This window comes from Neolamprologus multifasciatus, chromosome 7 (assembly GCF_963576455.1).
Source record: "Neolamprologus multifasciatus chromosome 7, fNeoMul1.2, whole genome shotgun sequence".
NCBI classification, from domain to species: domain Eukaryota; kingdom Metazoa; phylum Chordata; class Actinopteri; order Cichliformes; family Cichlidae; genus Neolamprologus; species Neolamprologus multifasciatus.
Window position 1 is genome coordinate 52087792 of NC_140445.1, and position 18640 is coordinate 52106431.

The 18640-nt window shown below is 38.3% G+C and overlaps 3 protein-coding genes across 8 annotated transcripts; all 3 read right to left on the minus strand.

The window, feature by feature from the left end:
* Window positions 1–86: 86 nt before the first annotated feature.
* LOC146515326 (cytochrome c oxidase subunit 5A, mitochondrial-like) lies at window positions 87–3498 on the minus strand. The gene is made up of 5 exons (XM_085168172.1): window positions 3340–3498; window positions 2116–2232; window positions 810–931; window positions 596–717; window positions 87–500 (listed from the first exon to the last, which is right to left on the minus strand). Exons 1-4 carry the CDS (start codon window positions 3410–3412, stop codon window positions 604–606), a joined length of 426 nt encoding a protein of 141 aa, XP_085024298.1. The 5' UTR covers window positions 3413–3498; the 3' UTR covers window positions 87–500; window positions 596–603.
* A 68-nt stretch (window positions 3499–3566) lies between these two features.
* Window positions 3567–8402, minus strand: LOC146515327 (ribonuclease P protein subunit p25-like protein). The gene has a single exon (XM_085168171.1). It carries the CDS (start codon window positions 5732–5734, stop codon window positions 5087–5089), a length of 648 nt encoding a protein of 215 aa, XP_085024297.1. The 5' UTR covers window positions 5735–8402; the 3' UTR covers window positions 3567–5086.
* An 85-nt stretch (window positions 8403–8487) lies between these two features.
* LOC146515328 (protein mono-ADP-ribosyltransferase PARP6-like) lies at window positions 8488–16728 on the minus strand. 6 transcript variants are annotated; one of them, XM_085168169.1, is made up of 22 exons: window positions 16413–16726; window positions 15659–15751; window positions 15067–15173; window positions 14901–14961; window positions 14131–14221; window positions 13978–14044; window positions 13719–13868; window positions 13494–13632; window positions 11533–11664; window positions 10991–11086; window positions 10805–10897; window positions 10598–10723; window positions 10439–10504; window positions 10222–10289; window positions 9916–9964; window positions 9641–9753; window positions 9465–9537; window positions 9272–9341; window positions 9114–9193; window positions 8948–9011; window positions 8786–8870; window positions 8488–8656 (listed from the first exon to the last, which is right to left on the minus strand). In XM_085168169.1, the coding sequence occupies exons 1-22, from the start codon at window positions 16452–16454 to the stop codon at window positions 8560–8562; spliced, it is 1962 nt and encodes a 653-aa protein (XP_085024295.1). In that variant the 5' UTR covers window positions 16455–16726; the 3' UTR covers window positions 8488–8559. The 6 variants fall into 6 exon arrangements, with proteins under 6 accessions (XP_085024295.1, XP_085024294.1, XP_085024292.1 ...); XM_085168168.1 differs by having other exon boundaries at window positions 13494–13635; window positions 16413–16723; XM_085168166.1 differs by having other exon boundaries at window positions 9114–9341; window positions 16413–16728.
* Window positions 16729–18640: the final 1912 nt, after the last annotated feature.

The window sequence follows — 18640 nt, forward strand, 5'->3', positions numbered from 1 at the left end:
CTTAGAAAAATGTCAATTCTTAAAAAGATATTTATCAGGAAAAATACATTTTACTTCAGACATCTGCTCATAATAATATCACACCATTTTTCCTTTGAACAAGTTTATTTTACCCGCACATAAATTTTCCCTGAAATAAAAAAGAAAAGAAAACAGATATAGATTGAGTACAGTAGAATGATTTTACATTCATATGGAAATGCTGCTCCCTGGTGGTAAAATGTGAATCTTACAAGACACACAATCGGACAACATGTACCATTTGGTGACACTTTGTTCTCTATTAAAGCAACGTGTAATGAAATATTGCTCCAACAATTACTCAGACTATTGAAAAATATTCCATATCCTTGTGACACTCAAAGATACAGTTTCCTTTATTATGTTCAACAATATTTTACAAGCAACAGAACTTAATAAAGGCCAAATTAAATATCGCACGCGTTTTATGAGGCAAACATTGAAGGTATGGGTTTTGAGTCCAGGGTATGTTTTTTGATCTGAAACAAACAAACATATATAGACATCTGTTAAACAGCCATCTTATAACACACATGGAAGAGAATAAACATGACTGAATAGATGGTTTTACTACCTGCTCTCCTAAATTTTGTCAATGCCGAGCTCTTCAGGTGTAGAGATGCCAAGCTCATTTAAAGTAGGCCGCAGCTCCTGGATCACATATGGGTAGATATCTTTATGGGGTCCGGCTTTGTCCTGAGGAAATAAACGATAAAACCCATTAATCACCATTATCTGACCACAAAGGTTCTGGCTGGCAATTTTCTCTCATGTGCCTTTTCTCTCACCTTCACAGCTTCCAAAATTCGGATAGCGCTGGCCAAGTCGTTTAACCTCCGACAGGCTTTCAGTGCAGCCTCGAGAATCTTTGGCTCAGGTACCAAATCGTACCCAATCAATGTGTTCATCCCTGAAACAACCAGTCACAACACATTTAAACCGAGATCAGAGAAAAAGACTTCTAAAGGATCTGAGCGCAAACAACAAATAAATAAAACAACTAACCATTCTCATCAAATTATTTTTGGTGTAGCTTGAAACAGTATTTTAAATCCCTCTTTACCAAAGCGCTCTATAAATGAAGCTAACACTTAATGGGCACATGCCCCTGTTTCAATTATCACCAGAGGAGTCTATTTTGAGCTGGTGCCATACACACCATCCTGTTGCCAAAATTACTGACTAATGGATCAAATTTGTATTAATCCAAGACTCAAAAACAAAAAAAGGTTTTATTTGCTTTTGTCACGTTTGACAGATTTAATGGACATAGGTAGGCTGTTATATTCGATAAATCAGCTGTGACATAAACCTGCATACTGTAGACCAGCGGTCCCCAACCCCCGGGCCTCGGACCAGTACCGGGCCGCGAGAGTTGAGGCTCGGGTGTGAAATGTATGGTTTTCAGGGTTTTTATTGGTTTTTAGCGTTATTTTGTTATCGTTTTTATAGTTTACTCTGTTTTCCTGGGTCTTTTCACGTGTGTTGTGAATAAATCTTTTTTTCGGTACCGGTACTAGTTTTATTTTGTTGTATTTATCCGCGACACTTTAAAGGCCGGTCCGTGAAAATATTGTCGGGCATAAACCGGTCCGTGGCGCAAAAAAGGTTGGGGACCGCTGCTGTAGACAAACCAGTGTTGTCTAGTGCTTATTTATAAACTACACACAGCCTCTGTCAGTTTTTAAGCAGCTGTTAACAATATAGATGAGTTTTGTCAGTCTATATAACTCTAAAACAATATCAGGGGTGAATATCTCATCAGGAAAACTGATTTTCTTATAATAAGCTCAGTTTTTACATTGTTATGAAATGAATTGAAACAAATGTAAACAGATTCTGACCAACAGATTCAACCATTTTTGTTAACTATGCAAAGCAAACATGCAATTTTAATCATTATATTGCAAACTATGAGTGTTTACTTAAATCTTAATCTGACTAAGCCTCTTAATGCAAAATTTTACAAGGCCAATTTTTTAATAATAACCTCTGTTGACTCAAGACAAACATACCTCAGCAATGAATAACAATTCCAGTTTCTCAATTCCAGTGATTACATTGATTCAACATTACTATATTCCAGAAACGTACCTTTTCTCAGTTCCCATGCATCAATATCTGGCTTGTTAAAATAAGTGACCCAGCGGGCATCGAACTCCTCGTCTGTCTCCTGCTTCCCATGTGAATAACACCTCGAGGCCAGAAGAGCTGCATGATAAGACAGAATTTTTTTTTCAGTGATTTGTGTCTAATAAAATAAACCTACAGTGCCTGTTAAATAAATGCGGAAGGACCGGGCTACATCATATTTTAAATTTTTCATACATGACGGGCGAAATATTAGGGACACTTACACTACCACCCCAACTCTAACTTCAATAATAATCATGATAATAATAAAAACAACTTTTTCTTCAAACCAACTAAAACTGAAAATGCAGTCATTCCTAAAGTAGATTTAATGGCATCAGTGCTGTTGCACTCGCCAGTATTAAATTTCATAGGTGTATCTAATAAAGAAGCCGGGAATTGTATCTGCGACGTAAAAAGGACAAATTCTTCCTCGTAATGTGATGCAGTTGGATCGCTGCCACCGTCCTGATATGACCTACCTTGTGTATCAGTCTGCACGTAGCAGATTGACACACTAGGACGTGACATACCGGAAATTTCTGTCACATGGTCCTCAGGTTATATTTAATAGCAATTTAAATGAAACAATATGACTTAGGCATGTGCTCAGGTATCATGTTAATACTAATTAACCTGCAACCCAAAGAACATTTCTCATTTAGACTTTTAGACCCCTAAAGAAACACCAAGACAATGCAAAACTATGCAGAAAAGTATTCTGTTTGTTTTTCATAAAAATCTATGCCAAACTCCGTTTTGATGTTGAATTCTAGTTGGCTGAACTCTCTTGCAGTCACCTAGCCTACTTAGCAACTAGCGTCAGCAGTCACAATCACAGGGCCCGAGACGAAGCCTTCTAGCCGGGTCATGACAAGGACATAAACTCCGACAAGAAGAACAACAGGACATTTTTCAAAGCACCACACCCACAGTTTACGTGGGAAGAAGCTGGACTGAATGAAAATGTGGATATCATGGCTGAATCATTATAATGCAGTTTCGTAATGTTTATTAAATAGCGATTTTTCTTGAATAAAAGCTAGCTAGCTTAGCCGTAAAGGAACCGCAAATGTGCCGACAGTCAGACGTGATTTCCGTTACATTGTCTCCCTGACAGTTTCTAAGCAACTATATCAATTACAGATTAATATATTTACAATGGGTGACTAAATTAGGAATTACCTCGGCTCCCTGGTTGCGTCCGAGTTAAACTTCGGACACCGGAGACTGACAGTCGGACGGCGGCTCTGAACATGATGCGAGACTACGAGCTACACGGACCGGTGCGGTCTGTCTGAAGGAAGCTAGTGCTAACTGTGTTAGCCTGGCACGTACGCAATCTCCTGTTGCGCACGCGCAAACTGCAGCTCATATTTACCCTTGACTTCCCTAGAAAGAAATTGCAGGATTGAGAACTGGGAAAACATGTTAATATTTGAAATGTCATTCTCACAGAGAAGTATTTTTTTTATGGGATATCTTTTCTTTTCTTTTTTTTTTAATGCTAACGATACAAAATAGATGTTTCAAAGGTGCTTGATGATAGAATTGCACACAAGTTGAAACTGTAAGACACAGAGCTTTCTTAAAGCAGAAAATTTTAGATTTATGATCATTTTAGTTTAGTAGATATAAGTGGTGATGTGCATGAAAAAGGTGTGTGTGCAAAACTTCAATGTTGGACATTTAAACTGCTTTTATTTCATGTCATCAGACACTAAAACCTCAAGAATAAGATGCATACAATTAAATTCATGTGCTTTACTATTTATTCAGCCTGGGTCAAAGGCGAACTGGAGCATTACACATAACCTATGCAGGTCACCGGTCTACCACAGATATAAACAACTACACCGTTTGCCAGTTCAAAGTTAACCTAAAAATAACAATCTCTTGTGAGGTAGAAAGCACACACAGGTGGAACATGCAGCTTTTACACAAAGAAGTCCCAACAAACCTGGAGGTTAGTGAGGTGACCACTTGACCACTGTGTCACTTTATGATTCATTTTCATTGATGTGACTCTACTACAAAAGAGTACCATCATTATGAAAGTCAGTCAAACAAACCAAAAATGCATGCTCTTGTGAGCCATTATTGTGCACATGAATTATTTCCACAGGCAGAAAACAGAATAAAGACAACTGATGCAAAACATGTTCTTTATATTTAAAATGACTATGACCAAATTCAGACTACTGGTTGATTAAATATTAAATATTAAATATTAATATAACTACACTAAAACACCATCATCAGCTTATAAAGTGGGGCAAATAATCATTTGATCCCCTGCAGAAGTTTGTTCACATGCAAAGAAATGATCAGTTCTTGTTTTTTAAGGTAGTTTCATGTTAATGGAGAGAGACAGAATATCAACCAAAAATCAAAATCCACATACAACACAGTACATAAAAGTTATAAGTTGAATGCCTGACATTGATTGAAATCAGTATTTGATCCCCAAGCAAAACATGACTTAGTACTTGGTGGAGAAATCACTGTCGGTAAACACAGCAGTAAGATATCTCAGGAGGAATTTTGGCCCACTAGCTCTTTAAATCCTCATAAAAATCCGAAACTGTTCATTTCTTTGTAAGTGAGGCAACATAGAAATTCAGCAAGATTAAAATATTTCCCACTCTATGACTACAAATCTATTACTGATATTGTTGCTAATAATAGTTATAGTCATATGTTAACCTGTTACATTTCACAACAAAGTGACAAAGTATTGCAAAGAAGCATTATAGACACAACTGTTTACTTTTGTAGCAAAATGCCTTACATAAGCATCATGATAAACCCCCAGAAATGCAGAGGTATTATTTTCTTCAAGAAACCTTCATGCTGTAAAATGGAGCACACAACAATCTATTAAATCTATGCAAATGCAAAATTTCTTATTTCTCATGAAGTAATCAGAGGTTTAGGGAGGACATGCACTCGAATCATCCAGACAGAGTCTCTTGGCTGTGTGTGGGGACGAGTGAGCATGAGCCGTCCTGAGCAGACCCCTGCGTCTCTCAGCCTCCTCTGTGGGAACACTGATGATTTGTGGTGGCTGATATCCAGGCTCCTGGGGGTCCAGAGGATCTTTAGATAGATAGATGCAGATGGCAGGAACTCTCCGCTCCATGGTTATACCTGGTGCTCCAGGCTGTGGACTCTTCCAAACCTCCTTCACTGTGTTATAGTAGAGTTTGGACACCTGGTGCAGACCTTCAACTTTACGTTTCAGGATCTCCACACAGGTGATAGTTTTTGTGACTCCTCTGCCTGAGCCAGTGAAGACCACCTGTCTTAGTGACATCCCATTTGGGTTTCTTACTTCCCCTTGCATGCGAGCTGCTGCAAACTGCAGTAAGCTGCGAATCTTGCTTCCTCCTTTTACTCGCATGTGCAGGATGTCTGCGGCCAAGCCTGGGATCGGATAGGGAATGCTGTCCTCTGTGCGGCTGATTCTCCTGAAGTTGTTCTCACCAGCAGTTTTTGGAAGTGGCAACGAGATCTGGACAGAGGGACTGAATGAAGTAGGCTGCTGTTCCATTGTAGTGCCACATATAACACTGTTCATCTGACCCCTGGGTTAAGTCATTACTTAGAAAGCAGCAAAATAACAGTGCGGGAAGCTGCAGTAACAGACTATTTGTATGTCTCCTTTGGGATCTAAAACATTGTTCTTGTTCCTTTACTCTAAGAAAGTAAAAGCTGAATGGCTCTGTAATCTAAACTTGTCACTTATCTTGATCCTCTCTCTTCTCCATCCAAGCTTCTTTTTCATTTTGCCTTTATGAGCGCTGAGATGGCAGCCAGCAGAATAAAGAGGGCACTTCTTCCACTAATCCCACTGAAGTGAAGGAAAAGATGTCCTTGCTCTTTTCAGCACTGAGGACAGCTGATGCCAACAGACACATATGAGGCTCAGAGAGAGACATGTAGAGTGGGACATAGTGCTCTTAAAGGCACATGCAACATTTTGCCTCATTTAATAATGTCTGTATATTTTAGCTAGTTGGGTTTCTTGTTAAAAGGCTTAAGGGATCTGGGAATGGTTTTGTCTGTGTGGTTGCTTGAATTATACGGATGAATAAACACGAGTTAATGAGATCAAGGCACGCAGCTGAAATAAATCTTTGTTTTAACTGAACTCGACTCAATTGTGCCACTTTGCTGACATTCTTAATGTGCGGTTTTGCAGATATGACACCAAACAACCAATTTCACTCAAGATGTGGAGCAATGCTAGTCATTGTAGTATATAATGGAGTGTGGTTTTTCAAGATTATTTTCCCAGTGCGCTATCATCAGAGAGCCATATGGTCCAAGAGAAATGTCTTCCTTTGGGCTATTACAGCAGCTTCACAGCTCTCCTCCTTTCAGTGCATCGCCTGCTGGGCTGACCCCAAAATAATCCTTGCTACAAAAGTTGTGCTTCTTTTTAAGAAATGACATGTACAAGGACAATCACATTTTGGGGCTGCTACTTTTTATTGTCAGACCATAAGTACATTAAATAGAACGACAGAAAATCAGTATCCAGATGGGAACAGAGGTGCATTGGTTGCAGCTCTCTTTAGAGAAGCTGATCCAAGGGAGGAGGTGAGGAGGCAGCTGGAGGGCTCATATGGAGTCAGCATGGTGTTATAATGGTGCATTTCTGCCTCGCAGGATGGTATGCACCCCATGTTAAACAATCAGCAGAAGCATGAAATGCATTATTCAAATTAAGTTACTTTACAGAAGAATTATCTGCTTTTCATAAACATCAGTTAACAGCAGCATTCCCATCCCGAGAATACTCACTAAATATTTGAAGGTGGTTCACTGGAGGCCTTGCGCACGTTCCAGAATCTCCCCAAGTGTTTCTTTTTATCTGACATGTTTAGTGTTGCTGGAAAATGAACAGAAGCTCCAGCGCCCAGCTGCGTACCCAGTTTAAACATCCTTCAGTCTCCAGTTTATGTTTTTCATAACATAACAGTTATGGGGTTTGATCTGCTGTATTTATATCGAAAAGGTCCTTAGAGTTAATGGTCACACCCCCATCTTGTGGAAGAAAGTACATATTGCAAAACTAATATCACCGTGGGTTAAAGTGAACCTGCATTACAGGAATGTTCAAGCATTAGTTTGTTCTAAAAAAAACATGCTTTTGGAAGAATATGAAATTAATGTCTTATGAATACATCTATAGATGAACTGCTAGATACATACAATATGGATGGATCATACCTGTTCTTTTCTCTCTGTTTTTGTAGGGTGATTATATACAAATGCTGAGGGGAAGTGGGGGTGATGAATGTGATCAATCTGAAAGTGTTGAGCATGTAATAGGGATCAACATGTATGTACATACTTTTTTGTACTCCATGTAGGACTTGATGATTGACTGTTTATTTCATGTCACATAGATTTTGTTGACTTTGATTGTGCACATGTGTGCATGTATGTATATGTACATATACACGTGAATATGTGTTTGTGCACTCAAACAAAAAACTATTTGAATGGTCATAAAAACCATGGAAAGGATTTTCACCTGATTAAATTGGTTTATTTTAGCATTATTCAATTCTTTCAACTTCATGTACTTTAGTTGGACCAGCTTAATTAAATAATGATGACTCAGCTTATTTACTGCAGTTGAGCCCAACTTAATTTAATTGAGTTGATCCAATCCAGGCAAATTACATCAGTCCAACAAAAGTACTGAAAGACATTTAGAAAGGTGGAAATCCTTTTCATGATTATTTTAAGTTAATTTAAAGAGTTATTTTTTGGAGTGTTCAACTAAGTCAGAGTCTGGTTAGTATAAAACTTGTCATGCACATTGTTTTTTCCTCCAATTTAATGGATTTAGGACATAGCTGTCACTCCATAAATCCTTTTCCACTTGTCCTTATCCGGGTCTATTCCTGTCATAGGTCGAGAGGTAGGGCTAACCCTGGACAGGTTACCACTCTATCACACAGAGACCGACAACTGTTCACACTCACATTCACACCTATAGCTAAATTTGAATAATTAACCTAATCCCACTAACTGCAGGTACCCAGAGAAAACATGCAAACTCCACACAGAAAAGCCCTGGCCAGTGGATTCAAACTCAGGGGCTTCTTGCATGAGGCAGCAGTGCTAACCACTGTGCTAGCCACAATAAACATCAGCATACACGTGGTGTGTATGCTTTTCTCATATTCAGTTTTGAGGTTTTTGTTTAAATCATTTGAATGTTTTTCACTTATGCAAGACATACATTTTTTACCTCAAGGCGCTCCGTGTTTCATGTTAATGTCTTAAACCAGAAAAAGCCACAGACAATCAATATTCATTCTCACAGTTTTTGTTTTTATTATAAAGAACAGAAAATGACATATGTGTGTATGTATCCTGGTTTTCTCAGCATGGCTTTGAAGCAATCACTCGTGAAATTTCCTGCTGGATTTTGTCCTCTTGGGTGTTTATGTCGATATCTCCCACCTGCCCATTTTCATAGCTGTGGAAGAAGAAAGCAGCCTTTTTAGGAAGCTCAAATAAAGTCCAAAGTTCTGACTTTCTGAAGAAAAAAAATGTTGGAACTGTTTCTCATTGTTTGCTTTTGCTTTCTGCTTTTTGTCTTACTCACACAAAGAGGAACCGCGTGCACACGTGGTTGGAAACCGGACACACCCAAATGTTGCCGTGTTTTTGCAGGTTTTTAGAAGTTATCACTGTTAACAGATGGACAAAATCACATCACATGCAATTAAATAAATCTTTGTTGCTTTGTGGGGTCTTCTGTATTTACCTTCACAGAGAGCAACGCAGTTTAGGTTCGTGCTTTGCAGAAATCTGCCTTCCCCCACTTGTTCCTAAAACACATAGAAATACAAGATGAGATACTGAAAGCAAAAAATGATATTGTACTCCAGAGTGAATGTTTGCAGCATTTAGATAAATGTGAACAACCCGACCTGCTTGGTTTGGTTTATTCGGTTGTATTTCTGAAAGAGTTCTTCTCTGGTAGGAATTTTGTACTGACCTTTCCCCATCTCTAAAGAAAAAGGGAAGAATACTCCTAAAAACATGCAAAAAGAACTCGTAATCGACAGACAAAAAACAGAGTTCTTACCAGAATATCCAAATGATATGCTTGAAATGGGACTCAAATAGATGCCTTTCCCATACGCAGCACCATGGAGCTAAAATAGAAAGAAGGGAGAGGTTTCAGTGGTCTGAACATCCACCTAAAAATTAACTAGAAATTGTCTGTAACTTCAGAGGGTGATCAAAGACAATAAGCATTTAGAATTTATATATTCTACCTGTAACTTTGTGTAAGATGCGTTAACCAGCCCGTTTCTCAAAATAGAGTGCCAGTTTTCAATGTGGGAACCACTGAAAGGAGAGAAATATGATCTACTAAGCATGGATTGTGCTCTATATACTATATAAGTGATGATGTGAAAATTTCACAAAAAACGTCTTTGACTTCACTTACTGGAAAGCAAAGGTGCTGCCATAAAGCTTTTTGGCAGTTTGAAAGTGAGCCTCCTTACATGGAGGGCTGCTGATCAACAGGAACTGATGGGGTGTGTGCATAAACGTCAGTTGCTGTTAAATAACAATTGATTAAAAACAACAACAAAAAAACCCCCATTAAATTATAGAAAGCACAGTATGAAATTTGATATGTGGCTGCTAATTATTAACTAGTCTACAACTGCTTTAAAGCTTGCAGTTAGACTGCTAATAAATCTGCTTGCTTGGGAATACCCTGCTCAGTGGAAGCTTCACAATGTGCGATCTGTTGCTTGCTAAAATCCTGTTGTAAAACACACAAAAGCAAATCCAGATGTTAACCTAAATATAACTGGATTTCAATCAAGTTACTCTTTTCTAACACTTTCATTTAAACGGCTTCAGGCGTGACGCTGCAATTACTTAGCCCAAAACAATGCGCTTGCCAAGTTTGAACTAGACTCGATGAATGGCTACTGAGGCGAGTGAGTAACAAAAGGACAGATATGCAGCGATCTACAAAATAATAACTAAAAAAAACATCCAGATTTAGTCTCTCACCACTGCAGTAATGGATGTGCGAGAGGGTCTATCTTGTCCAGCTGCTTCTTAATCTCAGAATATGGACCCTGAGTATGATTTAAAGACAATTTAATCATTATAATCTAATAAATCCAGTTCAGGAAATCATTTACCTGCTTTGAGTTTGTGCTCAGTCAGCAGACCGATGTGTAATTGTTGAAAATGAGAGTGTAGATTTTACTTTAAAAGACCTCACCTGTGCCATCCTCCTGACCAACAAGACATTGTCCAGAGCTTTCTGCAGCCTGTCATAGCTTCTGCTCTGTTACAACAAAAGCGAAAACAAATCAGTAAAATGACACACTGAATAGTGCACGACAGATCACGCCAGTGGCAACTTTGATTCAGCTGATACCTTTGGACTAAAGGCGAGAGTTTTGGGGTTGTGTGGATCGACAATAGAAGGGTACGGTTCAAAAATAAGGCTCTTGCGTGAAGACTGAAGGGCAGCTCTGCACATGGCTACCAACAAGTCGATCACCTGCAACAGCAGAGATTATTGCCTCACTCATGTCCCATACTGTAATAACTCCTGCTATAAAATATTTAAAAGCTTACCGACCTCTGCACCGGTAGCAACCTCTTCTGTCGCTCCAGACATAACCCCCAGCATGTGAAAGGAAAACACACACAGCTCCCTGGTGCAAACCGCTGGCTACAAACACACAACGTAGAGAATACTGTCGAAGGCTCAGTTTTACCGAATAGCTGCTCAACCAACAGTTAATTATTTATCGAGAGCTCGCACCTTAAGCATGGGCCCATTTTGAAACACGTGCCGCTCATCGCAAACAACACAATATTCATTCAGTGTTGGGATCCTCTGCTCAGCATACCTCATTATCTGTGCACACAATGAAAACAGAGGCAAAGTAGCTTTCTAAGAAAATAATTCAAAATCAACACAAACCTGCTCAAATGTTATGCTTAAAGTCAATTTTCCTGCTTTCCAGCTCCATATTTTGTAACTGGACTCTTAATAGTGTCGCTTTCCATGATTCACAGTTCAAACTAATCATTATTTATCTTATCCCAGGCCTTGCACCAGCCCTTCAGTAGCTTCCCCCTCTTCAAGCCAACTATCTTGTGATTGGTTGTCCCATAGCAAACGCAAGTTTTAACAAGCAATTCAATTTTTTTTAAGTAGCACCAATTCACAACAATAAATGACTCAAAGCCTTTTATATTGCAAAGTTAAGACCCTAAATTATTCAAGAGAACTCAGACAATCCCCTATGAGCAAGAGAACTCCAGCAGAACACAAACCATCAGATTAGAGTAAGCTTTTACCTGCACCAAGAAGCCGTGCTGCAGAGTTGGTGTGGTCTTACAGTGCCCGATCGCCTGGGATGTGAAGAGTAGCTCCATCAGCTGTTTAGTGTTAAGCTGTGCTGATGATTTCACTGCTGAGACCATCACCCTCTGTGGAAGAAGGGTCACAAACAATATCACTCTATATTCAGAACTTTTAAAAAAGGTAACAGCTCTGGAAAGACAGAAATAAAGTCCAGATTGCTGACATCAAAGACAGATTTGAGGAAGGAGTGCTCTGCCTGCAGGAATGCTTTGAATGCACTAATTGGGATGTTTTCGAGCAATCCTGTGGAGGTGATCTGGACAATTTTGTGGACATATAATGCTCATATATTTCTTTTTGCAGAGACATGATTATTCCATGTAAGAGGGTTTAAAGTACTCAAATAATAAGCCATGGGTTATGAAAGTAGTTAAGTCCACAATTCAAAGAAAGAGATATGCTTTTCAATAGGGAGAAGCATCAGAGCTGCAGGCAGCCACCAAAGAGCTGAAAAGCAAAGACCAGCACGCATGGCATTTTAGAGGGTTTTACCATTCAGACAGAGAATTTGCCAATGCTCTTGTGCTTTGATAATCCGTTTGACATATATGATTTCAGCAAAGACTTTCAGGAACTGAGCCACACATTAAGGGACAGCATTTTAATATTAGTGAAGTTGTAAAGGAATTTCTTCATATTACGGTAAACAAGAGTCAGGGATCAGACAAGTAAATGTGGAAGGCTGCTTAAACACTGCAAACAAGCTTGGCCTGGTTTTTCACTACATCTTCTATCCAGTTCCTAAAGTTATACATGTCCTCAGTGTGTGGAAGAATGCTGAAATTGTCCCTGTTACCAAATTCCAGTTACCCCAAAGCCCGCAGTGATTTTCAACCAGAGGCTTCGACCTCAGTCTTAATAATATCTTTGAAAGACTGTTTGTGTATAACCTTCACAGAGGAGTCTAAGACTCCACACTAACTCTTCTTAATTTGCTCCTTAAACCCTTGGAAGGATACGGATATCATGTCAGACTCTTTACTGTTCACTGATTTATCTTCTGCATTTAACACCATTCAATCATGTTTTCATTTGTAGGCTTTTAAGTCCATTTGAGTTAAGTCATAATCTGGACTTTCTAACAGAACACAGACAGTGAATGGGCTTCTGTTTGGCCAAGTCAGGTCATCTGCTGGTTCACAAGGGTGTGTCCTGTCCTCCTTGCTGTTTACACGATGCACGAACATGTGTCAGAGGATGTTTGAAAGGACAAACACTTTAACCTATGCAGATTAAATGCCATTATTAGTCTTTTGGACAGCAGCCACAGATCGGTTATTGAACAGGTGGTTTGAAGAGTCTGATCTCCAGCTCAACATATTAAAGACCAAATGAAAAAAGTCCAGCACACTTGATGCCACAAACATTAAGGGTCATACTGTGTAATGTGTGCACAGAGATTATTACTGATGCAAGACTGAATTTTGATAGTTTGCTTTGCTTGTGGAAACTGTTCACCTTTCACATCATTAAGACGCTGTTTGATGGATCTGTTATTGAGTTAGTTTTAATTTTTTTTAACTTTTAGTCTTTGTATTTTGTAAGATGACAGAGCATCAAATTGTGCACACATCTATTCCACCTATTAATTCATTTTAATTGGAATCGATTAATTTAGATTTTTTAGTTTTTTAGCCTTTTTGTGCTATTTATAGTCTCAGGGATTGAAGTTGTTGTTTTAGTGAAGCCTGGAGCACTCTGTCTTTTCTTCTTTTTTACCATGTATATGTGAATATAGTTTTTGATGTCAGCTCATTTAGCGTCAAAACAAATCTACCGAAGGCTATCAATAAAAGAATCTGAACCTGAACCTGAAACACAGTTGCAGATAGAAAATATGTACACATACACCAATTTTCCACATCGATGTATTTTGAAGTATATTTTCCCTCACCTTTCCGCTGGGCGTGGAGGTGAAGAGCTCTCCGGGATTCTTGATGGTGTAGGAAGTTGTATGATTTGTGAGACGGTTCAGCTTCATTGCTGGTAAAATGATCCGGCGTCTTGCAGCTGGTTCCTGGAGCTCCTTTAGCCTGCTGATTGTTAGACAGGCGTGAATAGATCCATGCACTAATGGATTCAGCCAGTAAAACAGCTGTGCCATTTAACTCTTTCATACTTTGATAGTGGCAGCCTGGTGCTAAGTCTTGCACAAAATTTCTTGATGGTTCCACTTGGCCTGAACCAGCTGTGACTCCTCTTCTGCCCAGTTACAGCGTTGTCGTTTGCAACATGTTTCCACACCCGAGATATGAAAACTGTGAGAATACTGGAGAACAAAAATGAAAGGTTGGCTTTTACACATCTTAAGATGAGCTATGACTGAGATAAAAAGGGTGGATGTGTCCTGTTGGAGCAGTTAATCTATGAACACTCACTTCTGCAACTGTTTCCCAAGACTGAAGTTATTATTATTAGACAGCTGGAAGACCTCAACTGAAGGTGCTGCAGTGAGAAACATCACTTGATCAAGTGTCACATTGATTTAGACTAAAGTGAATTCTGCATGTGGATGTATTGTTGCTGCTCACCAGGTCCATCCATATACTGAGACATAGAAAACTGCAGACGGATAACGACTGGCTCCGATAGATTAATCCTCCAGGCTTGGGCTGCCACCTCCTGTGGACACCAAAAAGATTTCAATGCTTTCAGGTGTCACGCAAATATGCCACTTTAACCAATGCATGTGCAGTTGTGGTCAGAAGGTCCCAGACATCCATTTGTCACAGAGGCACAGTCACAAAAGAAAAACATGGTCTCTTCTATAGATATAAATGTGATAACATAAAAAATCTAACTAATGGAAAAGCTTAATGCATACTGTTCCCAGAATGCATAATTGGAACATGGTTCATGTTTTAAATTCACAAGATTGCTCTTTAACTTCTTTTCATTTGATTAGGATTTGCCTCTCTGTGCTTGAAAATATGAGTTATTCTGGCCACACCAACAGCAATGATAGTGCTGATATGACAGTGAAGACATTTTTTAGGACATCAAACTATAAGTCAGAAAGTTACATATCTGTGGTGACTATATGATCCAGCAGGATAATGATCCTAAACATAGATCGGAAGTGGTTTTGAGATGGTTAATTCAAGATAAAATTAGGTTAACTTATAGATCCAAAGAGAGCTGATCAAATCGAGAACATGGGATCACATATTAGCTGCACTTCACATAGAGATAGTACCTTCAAGTCTCTGTCTATTTAAAAATAATAATTAATTACTTAGATAAATTGGTGAATAACAGATACAAATGTAATTCACTTGTAAATTGATGTAAATCAACTCACATCTAAAAAGTTAGCATTAATTTTTAAGTCCACATCCACATCATCAATTGACCCGTACTCCCTAGGAGAAAAAAGAAGAAGGGAAATTATGAAAATGTAGTTTAAAAAGGATCAGGGATCACTTCTATTAAAAGCCATGAACAAGGAGGGATGTTCAGAAGTTCACCTGACAGAGACTGCAGAGACTGAATACAGAGTCCTGACTGCCTCGATGTCCCTGTCCAGCCAGGGGTGGCGACAGAAGTCAGCAGGGTACTGACTCCACAACTCCCCCTATGAAGCATGATGAAAGGAAGTTACACCGTTATAACTCCAGTGTATGAGATGACATGTATTGATACAGTTTAACGCTGATTATGTGTGATCTGAACAAGCCAGTTATTGTGTATTTTTACTCTCTAAAGATTTTTTGAGATTTTTAAAAAAAATAAACTAAACATGTTTCTCAGAGTAAAATATCATTTGTTGCTTAAATACACACAAACTCACTGCAACAGAAAGATTAAGAAAAAAATGTAAATGAGTCAAGTATGTGAACAAAAGTGTGTTTACAATGTAGACAATTTTGTTTGCATTAGTGTGAAATCATTAAAAGGAGAAATCATTGTTCCTGACAAATACTTTTATCAAGCTCTTGAATGACCATGCAATGCTTTGTTTGTTTTTAATTATCTTTTATATGCAACAATATTTTATCCTTGAATGGTTTTAAAAATGCTACAAGGTCGTAATAGGAAGACACTGAAACTGATGTTTACTTGGATTCCACACAGGATCTCGTCTGCATCAGCGTCGTCGTCACTGTGGCGCTCCTCCCACTCCTGGCACTCATGTTGGGTTGACGGGAAAAGCTGGCAATCAAAAGAACCTCTAATTTACAGAGTTAATTTAAACCTTCTGTTAACCCAAACAAAATCAGCTGCTAAGACCCGCGCCTCATTTAAGCCATTTGCTTGATGAAAATGCAAAAACAGAATATATACCACAATGTGATGCAATTTCAGCAAGAGACCAGCAAGAGAGGGCTTCAGCTATTTACTTCTTTTTTGTCAGTTGATCTGCTAACTATGTTTTTAATTGATTTTCTTGTCGGTTACCCACTGCAAAGGCTGGTGCAATCCTCTGCCCTACAAAAGGATAACTCCCTCTACATGTATATAAAAGTGTGGTGGTGGTGGTGGGGGTGGATATCTGGAGCTTGTAGACTCATCGTGTCTTTATATCTTTTTTAGCAACAATCAGCAAAGTGTCCATTCCTGTGTGACTGAAACACTATTGGGAAAAACATTTGTGGCTTAATTAGTTCAGTTACTTCTGTGACGTATGAATGAGCAGCTTGCTCTGAGTATCTTGAACTATGTCGAGATAATTGCTGTTTCCCTGGTTTTAGTCTGTGCACGGACATTAAGTGGAAAAGTAAATAAAACAACACATCAACATATTTTGCTCATAAGAGTAGAGCATGTGTTTGCTAATGTTAAAGATACAGCAGGTACGAGGTTACAATCTTACCTTTCCTTCAGGAGAATGTAGCAAGAAAAAAGGATACTCCATTTCTGTTGAAGGCTCTGCTGGCGGTGCCTTCTCTTTTCAATAGCAGGAAGTTCCACATGCCCAGCCTGACTTCTTGGTCACATGACTGACTCCAGACACTGGCAGCCTGATCACTTAGTGCAGTGAGATGAAAGACTGTAGATGTGGATCTGTTCCTATATCTCTTTAAGTATCTTATGTGGCACAGGTAGTAACTTAAAAGCCAGGCGCATTAATCAGTGCCTGGAGTGATGAGAACAAAGCTCCCTCAGATGGAAGATGGGTAAACAGGTGATGTTTGGCATTTATTAGCCTTGTTTTCTGTCTGCTGTGTCGCAAACTGACCTTAATCTGCAGTTACCCTTGTTAGCAGTCACCCGCTGCTCCACAATCTGGTCAGATTAGACACTTATAGGACTGCATACATCTGTGCACACCTTCAATAAACAAGTGCTTTTCTTGGGGTAATCCACTTAGACATGAATGTCTATGTGTCCCCTGTATATTTACAGGGGGTGGACACAATACTATAAATGTCTCATGTCTCAAACAGGAAACTGCCATTTTGGGGTTTGAAACAGACATGAAAGGCAAAATTTCATTATTTTTATACACCCATCATTACAGGTAATATATTTCAAATAAATTGGTGACGTAATTAAGTAAATGTGTTTGTAAAGAGTCCACTTTTAAGATGATAACAAATCTCATACAGATTTGGGGAAAGGTCAAAAGCTAAAACTGAACCAAGAGGAATGCTGTGATATCCGGTAAACATTTTACCCACTAGAATAGCTCAGAGACCAAAATCGACTTAGTAAAAAAAATATCCAGATAAAGAAACACTATCTACACAATCTACTGACACCATAGACATTAATTTTACATTAAATACAATAGTTACAGTTACCAAACAATAATCTTTTTTTTTTTTTTAAAAAAGAAAGATTTTATCTTGGAAGTTTCATTTGTATGGTTTGTAATTTGTATGACACCATGATTATTTTTGAATGTGAGCACGTTTAAGTTGCACAGTATGTTGACACTGTGACAGAAAAGTCACAGTTCAGCAGATTGTCCACAAGAGAGAGCTGCTGTTGAGTTGTTGAGAGAGGGGGGGGGTTATGGTTTATGCCACATGTTTTGCAGTAAATGTACAAACGTTAAACTGCAACTTTTTGAAACTTTAAATGTCATTTATTGAATTTTATCAGAATTTTATCAGTTTATACGTTTTATAGGCATAGATGTAATATTGATGCTATATCAACCATTTTGATAATCCTTCGTTTAGCTTTTGCTTTGTAATCCCAGACTTGTTTGACATATAGTAGGTAAAACATGTTTTAGACCACATGCAGAAAAATAAAAAACCACAAATATTTTTGAAATCTGTCAAACACCTGTTTAAAACAAACAAACAAAAAAATTCACTGAACTGAAATTATGTTTTTATACCCAAATGTGTACCGGCGTACCCGACCTCTCTAAGTCAAAAATTTGTCAAGCATAATTTTCAAGAACTACATATCATATTTTCTTTCTGTTCAGGAATACAAGCAAATAACAAAATAATATTGTTTTACTATTTTTCTGGTTTTTAATCAATATATAACAACAATAATTATATTTTAGCAATTTTCCAAATATCAGTTTGTTTAAAGTGCTTGCGCATACTGACTGACAGAAACAGAAACATAAAAAATGATTTTCATAAATTATTATTTTTTATGTTTCTTCCTTTTCTGTGTTAAGCACATTGAGTTTTCATGTAATGAAGTGTCCTATATAAATCAAATTGCCATTGTCGTTATTGTTAAATCAGGCCTTTCACTGGGCGGTGGTTTAATAAATTTGTTAACCGCTGCACGTAGATTTCAGGACAAAGTAGGGTTTGCAATTAATTGACAATTTAAAAAAAAAAAAAATCCACATATATTGTTAAAAAATGTGGAAAAAATAGTGGAAACAATGTAAAATGGTACAAAACCTACTGCTCTGTGATCTACAATATTACAAAAATGAACACATTTACCCATGTTGTTGTTGTGATGCTGTCTCTGCTTGAATGCAGTAAGATTTAAAAAAGATAAGTAAGAAGGGGGATGGCGTCTTGGATTTCATTGCATCATTGTTTGAGCTTTTAACCCATCTGTAATCTGGAAATCAGCGGCGCATTTCGCTGCTTCTGGCGGCTCCAGATTTAT